This window comes from Poecilia formosa, unplaced genomic scaffold (assembly GCF_000485575.1).
Source record: "Poecilia formosa unplaced genomic scaffold, Poecilia_formosa-5.1.2 Scaffold19, whole genome shotgun sequence".
NCBI lineage: Eukaryota > Metazoa > Chordata > Actinopteri > Cyprinodontiformes > Poeciliidae > Poecilia > Poecilia formosa.
In genome coordinates, this window is record NW_006799958.1 from 1,511,092 (window position 1) to 1,527,066 (window position 15,975).

The 15,975-nt window shown below is 38.2% G+C and overlaps 2 protein-coding genes across 5 annotated transcripts; both read left to right on the forward strand.

Annotated features, from left to right (window-relative positions):
- Positions 1-239: 239 nt before the first annotated feature.
- On the forward strand, positions 240-8,389 carry cdc16 (cell division cycle 16 homolog (S. cerevisiae)). Its single transcript, XM_007547186.2, has 18 exons — positions 240-506; positions 683-737; positions 1,718-1,815; positions 1,903-1,941; positions 2,044-2,181; positions 2,758-2,917; positions 3,013-3,107; positions 3,841-3,974; positions 4,293-4,372; positions 4,461-4,510; positions 4,602-4,675; positions 4,759-4,884; positions 5,506-5,658; positions 5,874-5,937; positions 6,024-6,085; positions 6,390-6,525; positions 6,839-6,929; positions 7,620-8,389. Exons 1-18 carry the CDS (start codon positions 459-461, stop codon positions 7,871-7,873), a joined length of 1,857 nt encoding a protein of 618 aa, XP_007547248.1. The 5' UTR covers positions 240-458; the 3' UTR covers positions 7,874-8,389.
- Positions 8,390-9,386: 997 nt separating this feature from the next.
- Positions 9,387-15,827, forward strand: upf3a (UPF3A regulator of nonsense mediated mRNA decay). 4 transcript variants are annotated; one of them, XM_007547188.2, is made up of 10 exons: positions 9,387-9,594; positions 10,846-10,952; positions 11,034-11,140; positions 11,349-11,447; positions 11,630-11,740; positions 12,440-12,495; positions 12,576-12,734; positions 12,838-12,971; positions 13,706-14,009; positions 14,633-15,827. In XM_007547188.2, the coding sequence occupies exons 1-10, from the start codon at positions 9,454-9,456 to the stop codon at positions 14,819-14,821; spliced, it is 1,407 nt and encodes a 468-aa protein (XP_007547250.1). In that variant the 5' UTR covers positions 9,387-9,453; the 3' UTR covers positions 14,822-15,827. The 4 variants fall into 4 exon arrangements, with proteins under 4 accessions (XP_007547250.1, XP_007547252.1, XP_007547251.1 ...); XM_007547190.2 differs by having other exon boundaries at positions 13,706-13,997; XM_007547189.2 differs by having other exon boundaries at positions 13,709-14,009.
- The last annotated feature ends 148 nt before the right edge of the window (positions 15,828-15,975 follow it).

The window sequence follows — 15,975 nt, forward strand, 5'->3', positions numbered from 1 at the left end:
CGTGTTAATTTAAAACCAAAGGAAGAGGGGGGAGGATAATTGACCAGCTGTCACCATAACCATGTCTCTATGGGTAATGTAGGCCTCTCCCAGTGTTGCTTTTTGCTACCATTTACAGTTGTGATTCAGCTGTGTTTACAAGTGCATTGGTGTTAAATTTGTATGTAACCACTATGGTTTAAACTTACAGTCTTTTTGTGTTCTTATGTGTATAATTATAATTCACACTGATTGATAATAATAATAATAATTATGGAACGCATTGAGGCGGAACTGTTTGTCCTACTCGAATTTCTTCACGATACTTTATAGCAGAACACACGCTGCAGGGAGAAGCCGCGGATTTGATTTTCCGAGGCTAACTAGTTAGCGCGTACCCTGCTGTGTGCAGCTTTCTCCTTCAACAGGAATGTCACTATTTTAAGACAAATCACAGCGTCAACTTAAAACAAAACAAAATGAACCTCGATAGACTCAGAAAACGAGTTCGGCAGTACATTGACCAGGTGAGTGAACTGGAGCCCTTGTTGGTTTCTGTGTTGCTAGCAGATGCTAATTCCCAGCACACTTGACGGAAAAAAAGCTTCACATTTCACCGGGTTACCAACAAAACGAAAACTCTAACATAAGTGAAAACTGCGTATATAACTAACCTTGTGTTTTCTTATGTGCTTGTTTATAGCAACAGTATCAAAGTGCGCTGTTTTGGGCCGACAAGATAGCATCCCTTTCTCATGGTGAGTAGCAGTCGGTTGTCTTGTTAAATTAATTTGTACAACGACCGGAACTTTTGCTCCTTCAGAGCCTACAGAGCGTTAAATCCAGAGTACTGACCCCTTACCTGTCCAGCGGGCGGACTTACGGATTTGGGGCGCATCTTGGTAACCTGTTGACCGTGGCTCCAGTTGTCAAGGTTTCATCACGTTATCCCCTCCAGAGCAAGGTCTGATCAAAGGAGGAGAAGTGGGATCAATTCAGTGAAACGGACCTGTTGATCCCTGTTTAAAAAAAAAAAAAAAAAAAAGAAATCGTCTTAAATACTACCATTAAAATCCTCTTGCCCTGTCTCCTTCCTTATCTGTTGAGATGTATTTATTCACTCTTCAAAAGAAAAGCTGCTGCTCTTTTTTCTCTTCTATAATGTTAATGAGGCATTTCTGTTAAAACTACAGTTGTTCAGGTATGAGTAGCTTATCGTCGAAGCTACTTGGTGTGTTTACAGTCGGTCATTTTGTGCCAACATTGGGTGAGCAAAAGAGATAATCTAGAAAACCTGAGGGTACTGACATTATTAACACACTCAGTTTTAAGTGATTTGCTAATATAATCGAAAGTTGGAAAGGTAGCTTGGTAAGAATTTCAGCGTTGCTTTGGACCACCACGACTGAAATGAAAACACAAGGTCCCTACACGTCCTAGAAAAGTAATCAACTGCATTGATTTTAAGTATTTTTCTGTTCTGTGTGAAAATCATTTTTATTAGAATTTATGGACCGCCTTCATCTTTGGCGTGTTTTTTTGTTTTTGTTTTCTGATTCATTTTTTGATGTCTGTGTTTCTTTGCCTTTCTAGGTTTGTATCCTTGTTGCTTTTAAGATTTGTGTTAGGCACGCTGATTCGTGTTTTTTTTTAGTTATGGTTGTAATTTTTTAAACTTCTCACCAATGATATTGTTGCATGAAAATGTGACGATGGGGTTTCTTTATTTGGCATGCAGAAGATCCCCAGGATATCTACTGGCTAGCTCAGTGCCTTTACTTAACCTCACAGTACCATAGAGCCTCACACGCCCTCCGTTCAAGGAAACTCGACAAGGTAGGTGGCATTTGACGCTTTTCACATCAAAACGAGCCTGTCTGAAAAAGATGAGCCGTAAATTGAGTTTTCTGTTCTCTCACATAGTTGTATGGAGCTTGTCAGTATCTTGCTGCTAGGTGTCACGTAAGTAAATTAAAAAATATGGAAGTTGTAAAATGTTTCATGCATGTGTATTAGTGTGGATGATCACATAGGTGAATCTCCTTTATTTTATTTTTTTACTAGTATTCTGCCAAAGAGTTCCAGCAGGCCTTGGATATCCTGGATGCAGAGGAGCCTGTTAACAAGAAATTAGTAGATAAAAGTGAAAAGGACGACAGCGGGACAGAATCTGCAAAGGAATGGGACATGTCGCCTGCTTCTGTAAGTTAAACTTGATTTGGAAATATTCCACAAATAAGGTTACATGTCAACCTACATAGTGGTGCAGTAAGTAGAGTTCACTGGCATAGATGTGACTGATTCCCAACTTGAAGCTTGTCTAAATAGGCAGAGTGGATTAGAACAAGGAGTCGGCTCAAAGATGAACCAAACTTTTGGAGTTCCACTTAACTTTTATGTTGTGAATTGACCTATCAGAAGCTCCCAAAAGCCTTGATATTATCAACTGTCTTTTCTGTTTTTAGACGCGTTTAATTTTGGTGCATGTGTATTTCTGATTTTGGAGAAACTACTGAAGTATATGTGCTAATATTTTAGGAATTTAGTGAATAATTTTGTTTCAAATGTGAGTGTTTGGACAGATCTTTTTCCAAGAAAATTTAAGGAGTAATCTTAATGTACAAATTGTTATGACACCAGAGTATGACAGATCAATCATTTTTAAGCATAATGCTTAATGAAATGATTTACAAAATCAGTTTTTAAACAGTTATTACTTTTTAAAAAAAAACCACTAAAATAATTTCCAAATTTTGTTTCCCCTCTGAAAAATGTTAGATCAGTAGCTCCATCTGCCTCCTGCGGGGTAAAATCTATGATGCCATGGACAACAGGCCCCTGGCCACCTTCAGCTACAAAGAGGCCTTGAAACTTGATGTCTACTGCTTTGAAGCCTTTGACCTTTTAACATCCCACCACATGTTGACGGCACAGGAAGGTGAGGTTAATCTGTTCCGATGACCTCATTGCCCCCTATTATTTGTTTGGTACTTCTATAATGAATTCACATTCCCATAAACATTCCTGCAACAGAAAAGGACTTCCTGGACTCGCTTCCTCTAAGTCAGCAGTGTACTGAGGAAGAAGAGGAGCTGTTGCACTTCCTCTTTGAGAACAAATTAAAGAAGGTAGGAGGCTCTGCACTTGATTTATTTATTTATTTTTGTACAAAAAAATAATATAACACATAAATTGTAAAAATAATTCTTGATAGATATAGCAGTTTTGAATGTAGTAAATTATAACATAACCCCCATTTAAGTATCAGGGCACCTATTCCTAAGCAGAGTACCCAAGTACATATGTTGGTTGATGCATTTGAAAACTAGAGATGGTGGAAATTCTGCAACGTTTAGATGCGTGTCTGGTTCAACAAACTGAATCAAATGGTTGATTCTCCTCCCCCCCGTCAGTATGCATTCAAGTTTTCCAGAGTCCTGCTATTGACCTGATTATTGAAATCAGGTGTGTTGAAGCAGAGACAAATCTAAAAGTTGCAAGACACTGGACCTTGAGGACTTTAGTCTCCTTAACAGGAAATATTTAATCTACATCATCTACAAAGGAATCCTAAATAGATTATTTGCTATTTTAGCCTCAAACTACCAGCACCGGATGCTTGAAGTCGTCTTTATATTTTGTCAGTTCCTCTTGGGTTTTTTTTGTTTGTTTTTTTTTTTACCCTTGCCATTTAAAGGCCAGACTTTGTGTGTTTTTGTTTGAAATAGTAACACATTTCCGTAAGTCTTTATCAGAACCCTTTTTTTCCTGTTTTTGCTCTCGTACAGATCCATATCTGACTCTTGGTTATCACGCAGAGAACATCCAACTCACGCACTGTTGTTTTCTGTTCCTCTGCAGTACAACAAGCCAAGCGATCTGGTGGTGCCAGAGATGGTCAACGGTCTCCAAGACAACTTGGATGTAGTCGTGTCTCTTGCTGAGAGGCATTATTATAACTGTGATTTCAAGATGTGCTACAAACTCACATCAACGTAGGTGTCTGTTGTTTGTTTTTTGTTTTTTTTCCTAATAAATTGGTGGTGTTGAACGGAAAATGTGTACTTCCACTGAAAATTTGCATAAAACATTTTTTTTTTTTTTTGTTAAGCAGTCAGAGTTCCTGTTTTGCGCTTGTACTAAATGTCAGTAAATTGACAAAAGCAATGAAGAAACAGAAGGTGTGACAGTTTGTACAAAAGGTGGTTGTTTCCCCCACTTCATAAAAACAGGAAGTGTAAAAGTCTCCTAACCTCTAGTTTTGACTCAGAAGATGTGATATTTTTTTTAAAAGCACGACGTTTGCTTTTCAGGGTAATGGTGAAAGATCCTTTCCATGCCAACTGTTTACCAGTTCACATAGGAACGTTGGTAGAGCTTGGAAAAGCAAATGGTAATTTAACTCGCGTAGGGTGCATGCATTTACAGACAACATTTATTAGAGTTAACAGGACTGATCAGTTTTTCTTTTTTCATTGCAGAGCTGTTTTACCTCTCACACAGACTTGTAGACTTGTACCCCAACAATCCAGTACGTATTTTTTGTTTTCCATCTTTTCTTTAGAAATTCAAGCAATGGCTTGTTTTTGTGTTTGTAACTAAGTGACTTTTTTTTTTCTCAGGTTTCCTGGTTTGCGGTTGGGTGCTATTATCTCATGGTTGGCAACAAAAATGAGCACGCTAGGCGATACCTTAGGTAGGTATTTGCAGTCAAAAGAAAAGGTGTCCTGCTTTGTTCCTCTTGAAGTCGGGTTTCTTTTTAACTTTTATTTCCTGCAGCAAAGCCACCACTCTAGAGAGAACTTATGGTCCTGCGTGGATCGCCTATGGTCACTCCTTTGCAGTGGAAAGTGAGCATGACCAAGCCATGGCTGCATACTTCACTGCTGCTCAGCTGATGAAAGGGTAGGTAGCAACTGGTTCCCACTGGATATTGTCTCTTGTTTTTAGGCCAGTCTCTTACTTTGAGCAGCAGATTCTGTATTACTCACATCAATAATCAAGTTACATTCAAATCTTTTTTTTTGTTTGTTTGTTTGTTTTCCCCCTGATTTTTATGGTCAGTTTGAACTTCAGTAAATTCTCTTCGTTACACCTTCATGCCTAAACATGTTGAATTGTTGCCATATAATTTGGTCTCTGTGGTAACAATCAATTGAGCAGGGATAATTAGTAAAATATTTACTTCTATGCAAAGTACTCAGACTTTTTCTTGCATGAATACACGTGAGGCAACAACAAAGCAAGTTTAAATACCTCGAGGGATGTATAAACAGACATATTTAGAAATGTGTTTTGCATTTGAATTTATTGGATCATTAGCTTTCCTACTCAAAAAATAAGTTCTCAAATCCTCAAGATGATATCAAACTCAGACCCAATACAATGGCTCCTCCTGATTACTTTAAACAGTTTGAAAACAAGTTTATTTACATTGTCGTGGTCCTTTTTTTTTTTTTTTGCCAAGTTTTACTTTCTTTTACAATACTACATGTTTTCCTTGTACATTAAATCTGATTTCCACAGATGTCACTTACCCATGCTCTACATCGGCCTGGAGTACGGTCTGACTAACAACTCCAAACTGGCAGAACGTTTTTTCAGCCAGGCGCTTAGTATCGCCCCAGAAGACCCGTTTGTCATACATGAGGTGGCAGTGGTTGCATTTCAAAATGGAGAGTGAGTATATTGCTCCAATCAGACGAAACACAGTATTCCTAATAGATAAATGTTTTTTAAAAGTTAATTTTAGTCTTTGTGCAGCTTCTTTGATGACCCTTTTTACTGAATTTACCACTGTTGATTAAATAACCAAACAATGTTCTGCAAATATTGCTAGCATAAGCTGCTGTTTTATAAAATATCTGCATATTTTGCCTCCTCGACTGGTGCAGGTGGAAAACGGCAGAAAGGTTATTTCTGGATGCAATGGAGAAAATCAAAGCCATAGGGAATGAGGTGATTCATTTCAATTTAATACATGGCTTTAAAACTCACGTTCTGCATAAGCATTACTTATAATTTATTTTTTGACTTAATTTAAGGTTACCGTGGACAAGTGGGAACCTTTGTTGAACAACTTGGGTCACGTGTGTAGAAAACTAAAGTAAGTACACGGTCATTAAATTGTGTTGTGTTTTTTTATGTCCTAATATAAACTGATCAACACCTTGTAAGCTGTATTTGAACCTACTATAGATTTATTTTTAATCTGTTAACCGCTAACCCTCTGAGGCTGTGGGGGGGGGGGAGCGTCCTTGTTTAAAAAACTGAAACTTGAACAGTCGAAGGTATTGTAGGAGTGCTTTGTGTCATCTGATAAATACAAGAACTAAATGTTAGTCAATCTTCTATGTTAGTTTATTAAATTCAGTCTTTGAATAACAGCTTTTTGAAACTTAATATTTTAGAAAGTACGACCAGGCTCTGGAGTACCATCGTCAAGCTCTAGTGTTGATCCCACAGCATGCCTCCACCTATTCCGCCATAGGATACGTGCACAGCCTCATGGGGGACTTTGAAAGTGCGATCGACTACTTTCACACGGTGGGTTTAAAAGACTTTGATTTCTCAACTTGGTGCAGTTTCGTGTGGTTGGTAGTTTGTTGAAACCAGAGAGGTTGTGTGTAAGAAGTATTTGTAAGGATGTGTACATCACAGCATTTTAGTTTGAACAAGTAAAATATTTCAAGTAAGTTATAGAACCTTCATGAAATGTTTTTGTTGGTGCTTGGTTACAATTTTGACAGGGGTATAAAAAGTAGCTTGAGATTGGATTGATGTAGGTTATTTTATTTTTTTTTTTGTTGCCAGAGTTATTGTGTTTTTGTTTTTTTTTAATTGCTATTTTCTATGATAGGCACTCGGTTTGAAAAGGGACGACACTTTCTCAGTGACGATGCTTGGCCATTGTATTGAGATGTACATCGGGGACACGGATGCATATATAGGTTTGTGTTATATTGGAAGTCAATAAATATATATTTATATTTACTCTGAATATCTTTAGCAGTTTCACTTGGTCTGAAATAAAAAAAATTCTTCATATTTTAAGGAGCTGTTTTAACAAAAATAAAATCTAAAAAAAATGTTCACATTAATGTAAGACATGTAGATATGATGTGCTAAGTTAAGAATGATTTTAGATGACTAGATAGGATCCTATGATTGCTGCTTTGTTAGATTTTGTCCATTCGATCCATAATTACACACTTTTTGGATAATTAATATAGTTAGAATGGAAAGCAGAGAAAAGGGAGTGAAATTCAGGAAAAACATTTATCAGTAAAGTAATAAAACAGATTTCATAAGGCCCTACGATTAGAAATGGTAGTAAAGTCTTGGAATGTTTCACATTTTGCTGAAGATTATGTCATTAGCTCATTTATTAAAGGTGTTTCCACTCTATCACATTCTGCAAATGTCCACAATTATCATAAGTAGCAATATAATTGAGTTATAAAATCACTTCTAGAATATCTATAAGACAAAGCATTGTAGGAAAATATGAGCAGTGGTTTACAATGGTTTTACCTTAGTTCAGTTGTTGAATTCAAATACCCATATAAAACAATAAGCATGAACAATACTTGCATTAATTCTGCAAGTTTAAAAAATATATTTATTTATTTTTCAAAAAGGCACTGACATCAATGACAAAGTGCGAGGCAGCTTGAACACCCCGGCCCTGATGAAGATGCTGAACACATCGGAGTCGACTGACCTTCAAGCCACGCCAAGGTCGGAAGAGACTAACCTGTCGATGTTGGAGACGCCGGCGTCCAATCAGGAAAAGATGATGCTGGAGACGCCTCTCCGGCTCTCATTAACGCTGGAGTGCGACATGTACGAGAGCGACGTGATGCTGGACACCCTATCAGACACCAGCACGTGATTTCATCCCGTCAGGAGGTGGAACTGTTGTAGCAACTGGTCGTCATAGCTACACATGTCCACGCCCCGAGGACAGCAGTCGGTCAAAAACTCTTAGCAGATGTCCTCCACCATGTGGACTCCCCGTTCTGTGTGTTATTTTTGTATCAGAATGCTCTTGTGAAGATTTTTAACATATAAGTGGCTGAATTTGTATGCAGCACATGGCGTTGTACCACAATTTCACAAGAATGCACTTTAAAGGAGGGGGAGGTGAACACATGCCTTGTTTCAAGGGTTGAATACGTTTTACTTGGGGGGGGTTAAAAACACTGGGAACATGTGGCCCCCTGACAGGAACAAACACAGCCACACACCTCGCAACACAAGGACGTTTAAAGTCACTCGGTTAATGCCTGAGGCAGGATCCTCCCTGCTGATTAACCTGTGGATCTTCACTCTGTCGAAAGAGCTGGCTGAGAAAAATCTGATTTGATTTTTGGTTATTACTACAATAAACCACACATTTATCTTAAAATCTTCGTATGCCTTGTTTTTGTCTGTCCCTGTGTGTGGAATATCATTTAGTATTAGAAAAGCATGTAAACACATTATGCCAACTGGTTAAATCTGGATGAAATACATAGATGTTTAAAATGGGTTGTGATTTAAGAAACCTTTATTTGGAATATATATATTCTTGGGTTTGTTGAAATCAATTCATTCATCCATCTGTATATCCAGATCCTATTTTATAAGATCAATATGTTTTAATGTTTTATCAGTGAGAAGGCGTGTGTTCAGTCGTGGATGGGGCAACGGAAGGAGGGGCTCACCTGAGATCCATTCATGCAAAAACCGCCACTGGTGACAACTCTCCTAAATCCTGTGTGCAAACCGAGATCAGCACGCCTTTCAATGGATGTCATGCCTGTTAGTTGGATTAGAAATGGGCTGTACTCCGTCTAAGTCGACCGGCATTTACACCAACGATCGGATCTGTCAAGATCCGGAAACCTGTTCCACTGTTGTCCCCAACTTGAAGAGTTCGGTATCCTCACCTGAGGGACCCCGGCTGCGTTTCGATACCAGCAGTGGAAAGAACACGTTACTTAATGGTGAGTTTATGGGTACAGTGAAAAATTAGAGGTAGAAAACTTGGCTTTTTTTTTTTACTTAGGTGAAATGCAACCCTGTGCATTTATTTTCAGTTCCCTTCCGAGATTCCTACAGGCGGGTAGGGAACCAGTCTGGAGAACTTGACTCCTGCAGCTCTACTTCTTATAGCTCTTCCTGTTCGATCCGAGAGCCAAACAGAACCACCAGTCTCCAAGCATCTGATACAGACTGACCTCAAACTGGATATAAGTTCAGGTGAAGTTCTTGTTTTTTTTAATTTAATAAATTAGAATTAGTATTCCTTCACATACAGTGCAAATAGAGAATTCAGAAAACGTTCCACACAACTAAATAACCAGAAAGAATTGTAAAAACCATTAAGCAAAAAAGCATTTTCTTACCACTCGCGATATTTGACTCTTATAGTCTCGCGAGGACACGGTAAGGCTTAACGCCAAGCGAATTTAAGGGAGATGGGAAGAAATGAGGTCTGATAAGGACCAAATGACCGCGGGTAAGGAGAAAAGCATCTTCGAGATACAATTAAAAGACGTCCCAAGAGAGCAAGAAAACATTCCCGCCAACGCTAAGCCGAAAGAAGAGAAGAAGGAGGTTTTTACGAAGGTACATAGCCGAGCTGTTGTTTACGAAGAGCAGACATGGAGACTCGAGGGGAGGAAAGGATGTTTCAGCACCAAGGATAGCAACAGGATCAGAAGAGGGGAATTTTAGGAAGCAGTGGGGAAACTATGCAGACTCTTATTTTTTATTTTTCCTTTTGAATTGTTTCTGTGCTACAGTTATTGGACATGTTTCTGCTATGAAGCTAACATTAATAGGTGACAGTCTAACGAAAGAATCATGTAAACGCTGCACAGCTTAATGTCCTGTTATTCCTTCATACAAAAAAATACAAAGCTTATTTATTTAGTTTTTGCTCCTGTATCTCAAGAAGTCGCAAACTACACCGTATTGTACCATAGTGTCCAGAACCAGCCGAGGTATAAGCGAACTAAGCCAGTGTTTAGTTTAACAGCAGGGGGAACCCAGGAGCTGTTGATGACTCACACAATATGTAAATCAAAATATGTTTTAATGTAGTTAATGAACCACCTTTTAAAGGATCTAAGCGTTTTAAACAAACTGACATGTACTGATATATTGTAAAGCATTGTGAGTCCCTTCATTTTGAGCTCTATTTGTGTTCATTGAACATAAGGCTGTTGATGTTTATGATACACAAGAAATATTGTGTATCAATAGCGTGGCATTGATTTTCCAATCATATGAGTGTTGAAAATTGGCATCAACATTAATTCTGATTAGTATTTGCTTTTTTTTCTTTGTGTGTTGAGTCTTTGTCATTCCATACTATTATTATTAGATTTACAATATGTGTTAAAAAATACATCAGTGCTATCACTGGCTTGTGCAACAACCAAAGCAATGCTTAATGTTGTTCTGTCATATTTTTCAGTATGTTTTTGACCATTCTACTTTCCACAATCTCTCTGGATACAAAAAAGCTTAATTTATTTGAATCCCCTGTTTACCAGTGGAGCAGCTTTCCAAACAGCAGAGATGTAAATATTATCCAAATAATGATGGAGTTCATTCACGTCCCTTCATATCAGTAACACAGGGTTACTGACTTATATTCAGATGAATTGATAACAACCTTGAAGGTCATTCTTACACCATAGAAGGTCACCAGAAAGACCTTTAAGGCGCAGATCGTATCGTGACTGACGTACACTTTGAAGGTTTAAATTATGGAGGTCAAAACTTTAATCACTTTGATGTAAAATTCATTTCCTGCACTTTTCGTTGAATAGGAAAAACACACGTATGACTTTTTTTTGTTGTCTTTTTCAGGTGGTTATTCGAAGACTCCCTCCTAGCCTGTCAAAGGAACAACTGGAAGAGCATCTCAGTCCTCTTCCCTCTTATGACTACTTTGAGTTTTTCCCAGCAGATCAAAGGTACCGTGAGGTTTTATAGCCCTGTGGTTCAATAGTCTACTGTTTTCATCCTCGTTTATTGACCGGTTTTTGCCTTTACAGTCTCTATCCCCACCTCTTCTCCCGAGCTTATATCAACTTTAAAAGCACAGAAGACATCCTGCTGTTCAGGGATCGATTTGATGGCTATGTCTTTATCGACAATAAGGGTATTTTAATTCTTTCCAAGCCCATTTTGTCTGTGTTGACAGCTTTAGCCTTCATTGTTGACTTGCGGCGTTCAGCTGTATGAAATACAAACAGAATCTCTGGAGATAAATGTTGACTTTTATGAAGGTGAATTAGACCATTTGTTGCCATTGTTGCCTTTTGACAGCTGGTCTATTTAATTTGACTCGTATTTCAATATTGACCCAGGTCAGGAATACCCCGCTGTGGTAGAGTTTGCGCCTTTCCAGAAGATTTCCAAAAAGAAGCTGAAGAAGAAAGATGCCAAAGTTGGAAGCATTGAAGAAGGTTGGAAAACAGAGGAAAATAGATCGATTCTCATTAAATGTACTAATCTTGTGTGGCATTTACATTGTTCCTGTACGGATTTAGAATAAATTCAGCACAGACAAGTTTAGCGTATAAACTTTTTAAACTGTATTTCATGTCCCTTCTTTTTTTTTTTTCTTTTTTCTTTGAATTTCACTCAGATCCAGAATACAAGCGGTTTTTGGAAAACTACTCCTGTGATGAGGAGAAGTCCATGGCCAATCCTGAGACTCTTCTTGGGGAGATAGAAGCTAAGACCAGAGAGCTCATTGGTACAACATCACACATTTTGGACATTTTTTATTTTTTATTTTGACTTTTTCTGACCTTATTACCGTTTGTAATATTACTACAACCTGCAAAAAAATAATAATAATAATAATAATAGCAAGTAGACAGTATATAGAGAAGTAAGTAAATGCAAAAGCACAATCCTATCACACTTATGTTTTTCAATAAAATCCATGTCCCAAATACCAACAATGAGATGATATTAATATTATATGATAAATTACGTTTCACTATATTTACTTTATGTATTTTATATTTGTTTGTTGCCTGACAGGTGATGCTTTGTTTTGTTTTTAAAGTTAAAATGTTGGGAAACTACGGAAGAAAAACACTGATCTATAGTTGCAGGACAGATTTTTATCTGCTCTTTTTTTTCTGTTGGAATGAATTTGTGTTGTTTTAATTGAAAAGTCTTACTCCAAACATGTCAAAGGTTTAACTTCAGATATGTATATATTTTTAATATCCACATCAATTTTATGTGAGTGACTCTTGTTTCAAGTACTAATAACAAAGGAGTATAAGCTTATTTGGACAATGCAGTCACCAGCTCCTCCTTATCTTTTATATCATGTCCAAAATGTACAAAATAATTATCGCATTTCTTTGCAGTTTACTTAAAGTTAATGTTACTCTAAGAAATCAACTCGATTTTTGACTCTTCCTCCGTTTGCTTTTAGCCAAACGAACAACGCCTCTCCTGGAGTACATCAAAAATAAGAAAATCGAAAAACAGGTGAGACAGAAGCACGGGTTGTAAAGACCAGAGCTAAAGCAAACAGAAAGATAATTTTCTGTGCATCACACTTTCACCAGAGGATAAGAGAGGAGAAGAGAGAGGAGCGAAGAAGAAGGGAGCTTGAAAAGAAAAGGCAACGGGAGGAAGAGAAACGAAAGCGGCGAGAGGAGGAGAGACGCAAGCGGAAAGAGGCAGAGAAGCAGAAGAAACTGTCCGATAAAGACATCAAGATTAAGGTCGCTCCTCATTTCTGACAAAAACACCTCTGACCAGCTTTTAGTCTTTCCATTTCAGCTAAATATCTCAGAGTAATGTGCTTTGTGTTATGTGCATTGATAGCTCCTAAAGAAGAGCGACAGAGACGACGACGTTGACTCGGACCGAATGAAGGAAAAAAGCGAGCCTTGTGACGCAGGTGTGGGCAAGTGGGAGAAAACCGGAGGACAAATGAAGTCGAAAGAACCAAAAGAAAAGTACGAAACACCCAATCCATAAAATGACCAAGTAGTTTGCAAAAGTTTATTTTTATTCTTAATGAAAGCCAAAAGACAACTCAGCTTTATCGCTTTCACACGTTATAAAAGTTTTCAAAAAGTACTTCTCTTGTAGTAGTTGTATTTGTGGTAATGATATATTTGCATATACGGCACCTCATTTGACCTTAGTGTGTCACTTCCTGTCCAACTAATTTAATCTTCTTTAAAGCACCACAGCTGACAGTCAGCCAGAAATTAAAAACATGAAATGTCTATCAAAACATTGCATGTAAAAAAAAGAAAAGAAGAAGTTTTGATAATATTTCAAGAAAGTATTGATGTAACTTTTAGGAAAATGTGAGGATTTTGAAAACAATCTTCTGATTACTAAAGTGGACATAATTCACTACTAGCTACTTTTTTTTTTTTACTGTTACTTTATTTTCAGTATTTCAAAACAACTGTAAATCCTTCAACAATGAAAGAAAAATTATGGTCATCAATTTTTAAATTTCAGGCTGAAGTGCAATAAGTTACATGAAGCCTTTAGGGTACAGCTATGAGGCTAATATCTTCTTTAAATATCTGTCAATTGTATGTTATTTCCTCGTAAAAGCCTTTTATTGATTTTATTCTGGTATTTAATTGGCTTGAGCGACGACCCTGAGTTCCTCCTTTGTGTTTACTGCTAGCTTTGCTGTAACGCCACATTTCAATATACATTTGACCAGCAGAGGTCAGGCTGAGAGCGACAAAGAGCAGAGAGATCAGCACGGCCGCAGGCAGAGAGATAAGGATCACCGCGGCAAGGACGAGGAGAGGAAACGGCAACGCCACCACTACGAATTCGACAAATTCATGCGGCGGAAAGATGAGACCAAATGGGGGAAGGGCTACTGCCAGGACCGAGCCAAGAAAGAGGGCCATCATCACAGCTACTCTTACTGCCCTGACGGGGCAGACAAAATGGGAAAGGAGGACAGGGAGGACCTGAGCAACAGAAAGGAGCGCCTCCGAAACAAGGTGAGCGAGAAGGTGAGCATGAGATGGAACAGGAAGGTGCGTTCCAGATGTCTCCCGTGATGCTGAACGCCTGCGAGGAAATCGCAGTGGAACACAAATGATCATCTTTTGGTTTTGTTTTTCTGATTCACTAAGTCTGAAAAACATGTTTTTCAGGAAGTTCTGTGGTATTTTTGGGAAGAGGGTGAGAATTAATGGCATAATGTGTAGAGTTGCGAAAGACGTAGGTGGAAGGTTACTTTCTAGGGCAGTGATCTTGAACACAATGAGAGAGATGCCTACATGCTAGAAGTCAGTGTCTAGACCTAAATCTGATTGAACATCTGCGGAACGATTTAAAAGTCAATTTTTTGTTACTTTACCACAAACCCCTGTTGTATGTGGTCGGAACACAACAAACTGAGAAAGTTCAGGGGGTAGGTATCACTTTTGGAAGACATTGTGAGAAAGTTTAGCTACTTTACTCAGTGAGGAGCGAAAATGTATTTTAATCTTCAGATCACAAGTGAGACAAAATGTGTAAGAGTTCAAGATGCACAAGTAGTTTTTGCATTACACACTAAATGTGCATCTGTGAACCCTGACTTGGCCTTGTTTTTATTTGACATCGCTCTCTCTCTCTCCCCGTCCTGCAGGACCGTCCTGCCATGCAGCTCTATCAGCCCGGCGCGCGCAACAGGAAGCGCATGAGTTCGGCTAATAAAGGCTATGACTGCCTCCCTATCGGTCATTCCCCCGAATGCAGGACGGAGCATTGTTATGAGGTTGTTGCCATGACAGCGGGGATGGAGAGGGGGTTTGAGAAAAGCAAAGACGAGCAGTGAATACTCTAGGTCTCAAGAGGAAAGTAATGGGGCATAAAAATCAGTTTTAAAGGGAAGCTGCTGTCATTGGTTGACTGATTTCTTTCTTCCTGTTTGTAGGTTGGTAATGAAATTGTATCTGTGGAACTTTCTTCATGCTATCTAGCTTTCAGGCCCGTCAACTTTTAAGGTACTCTGCTCTCGCTCTTTGTGGTACAGAAGCGTCTCAGTTAAGACATCCCGAAAAAAATGTACTTTCAAGACCGATGACCTTGCCTTCTGCATGGGAACTTCCTTCCAACATCTAGCATATTTTGTCATTTGTGTTGTTTTTAGTAACCTTATATATTTCTATTAATATAAAAAATATTGTTGGTAAAACTGACAGACAACAGATCTTTTAAAAAGAAGGTAAGAAATGTCCTTTACTATATGTACAGGCAACCAGCAGACTAAAAATTGATTATTAAATCCAATTTCAATGCCACAATTTATTTTTATTTATTTTATTGTCAGTAATGCTTTGTACACAATCAACTACAGCGCCACAAGAAAGTATCCCTTTATGCTTTTCCATATTTTTTTGCATTAGATCCGTCTTAAAACTGATCTGAGTGTAGTTTTATCTCATATAGCTTACTATATTTAGTTTACTTATAGTTTTCTATAAAAATGTTAAAACAGATTTTCCGACAATTTTGTAAGTAAGAAAAGAAAACAAATACAGTAGGTGCATAAGTACTCACTAAATCGGATCACAACTGATGAGCGGCAGCAACATTTGATGAATTTTGTGGCTGAACGTGATTGGACACATTTCTCCACACAAGGTCCTACAGTTGACGGAGCAGAGCAAAAACCAAGCAGTGAAGTCAAAGGAGTTTTCTGTAAGACCCCCAAAGACTGGATTCTATTAAATCACTAAAACTGGCATCCATCACCACTGTCATTTTTTTTGGTAATGCATCAACGGAAGCCTTATCCAGGACCTTTCATAGACCCAATACTCTGAATCTCAGACAAAGGTAAAAAAAAAAAATAAAAATAAAAAAAAATCTTCCAGCAAAACAATGACACAAAGCACACGGTCAAAATGCAAAGGAAGGAGCTTCAGGGGCAAACTGTGAATGTTCTCGAGTGACGCAGACAGAACCCGGACTCGAATCCAGCTGAAT

Excerpts from the sequence above, each read along its gene's own strand:
- cdc16 (XM_007547186.2), top strand. The coding sequence starts at position 459 with ATGAACCTCGATAGACTCAGAAAACGAGTTCGGCAGTACATTGACCAG. Across the intron at positions 4,373-4,460 it reads AGAGCTTGGAAAAGCAAATG|AGCTGTTTTACCTCTCACAC; the intron begins GTAATTTAACTC and ends TTTTCATTGCAG. Across the intron at positions 4,511-4,601 it reads ACTTGTACCCCAACAATCCA|GTTTCCTGGTTTGCGGTTGG; the intron begins GTACGTATTTTT and ends TTTTTTTCTCAG.
- upf3a (XM_007547188.2), top strand. The coding sequence starts at position 9,454 with ATGAGGTCTGATAAGGACCAAATGACCGCGGGTAAGGAGAAAAGCATC. Across the intron at positions 11,141-11,348 it reads TGTCTTTATCGACAATAAGG|GTCAGGAATACCCCGCTGTG; the intron begins GTATTTTAATTC and ends ATATTGACCCAG. Across the intron at positions 12,972-13,705 it reads TCGAAAGAACCAAAAGAAAA|CAGAGGTCAGGCTGAGAGCG; the intron begins GTACGAAACACC and ends ACATTTGACCAG.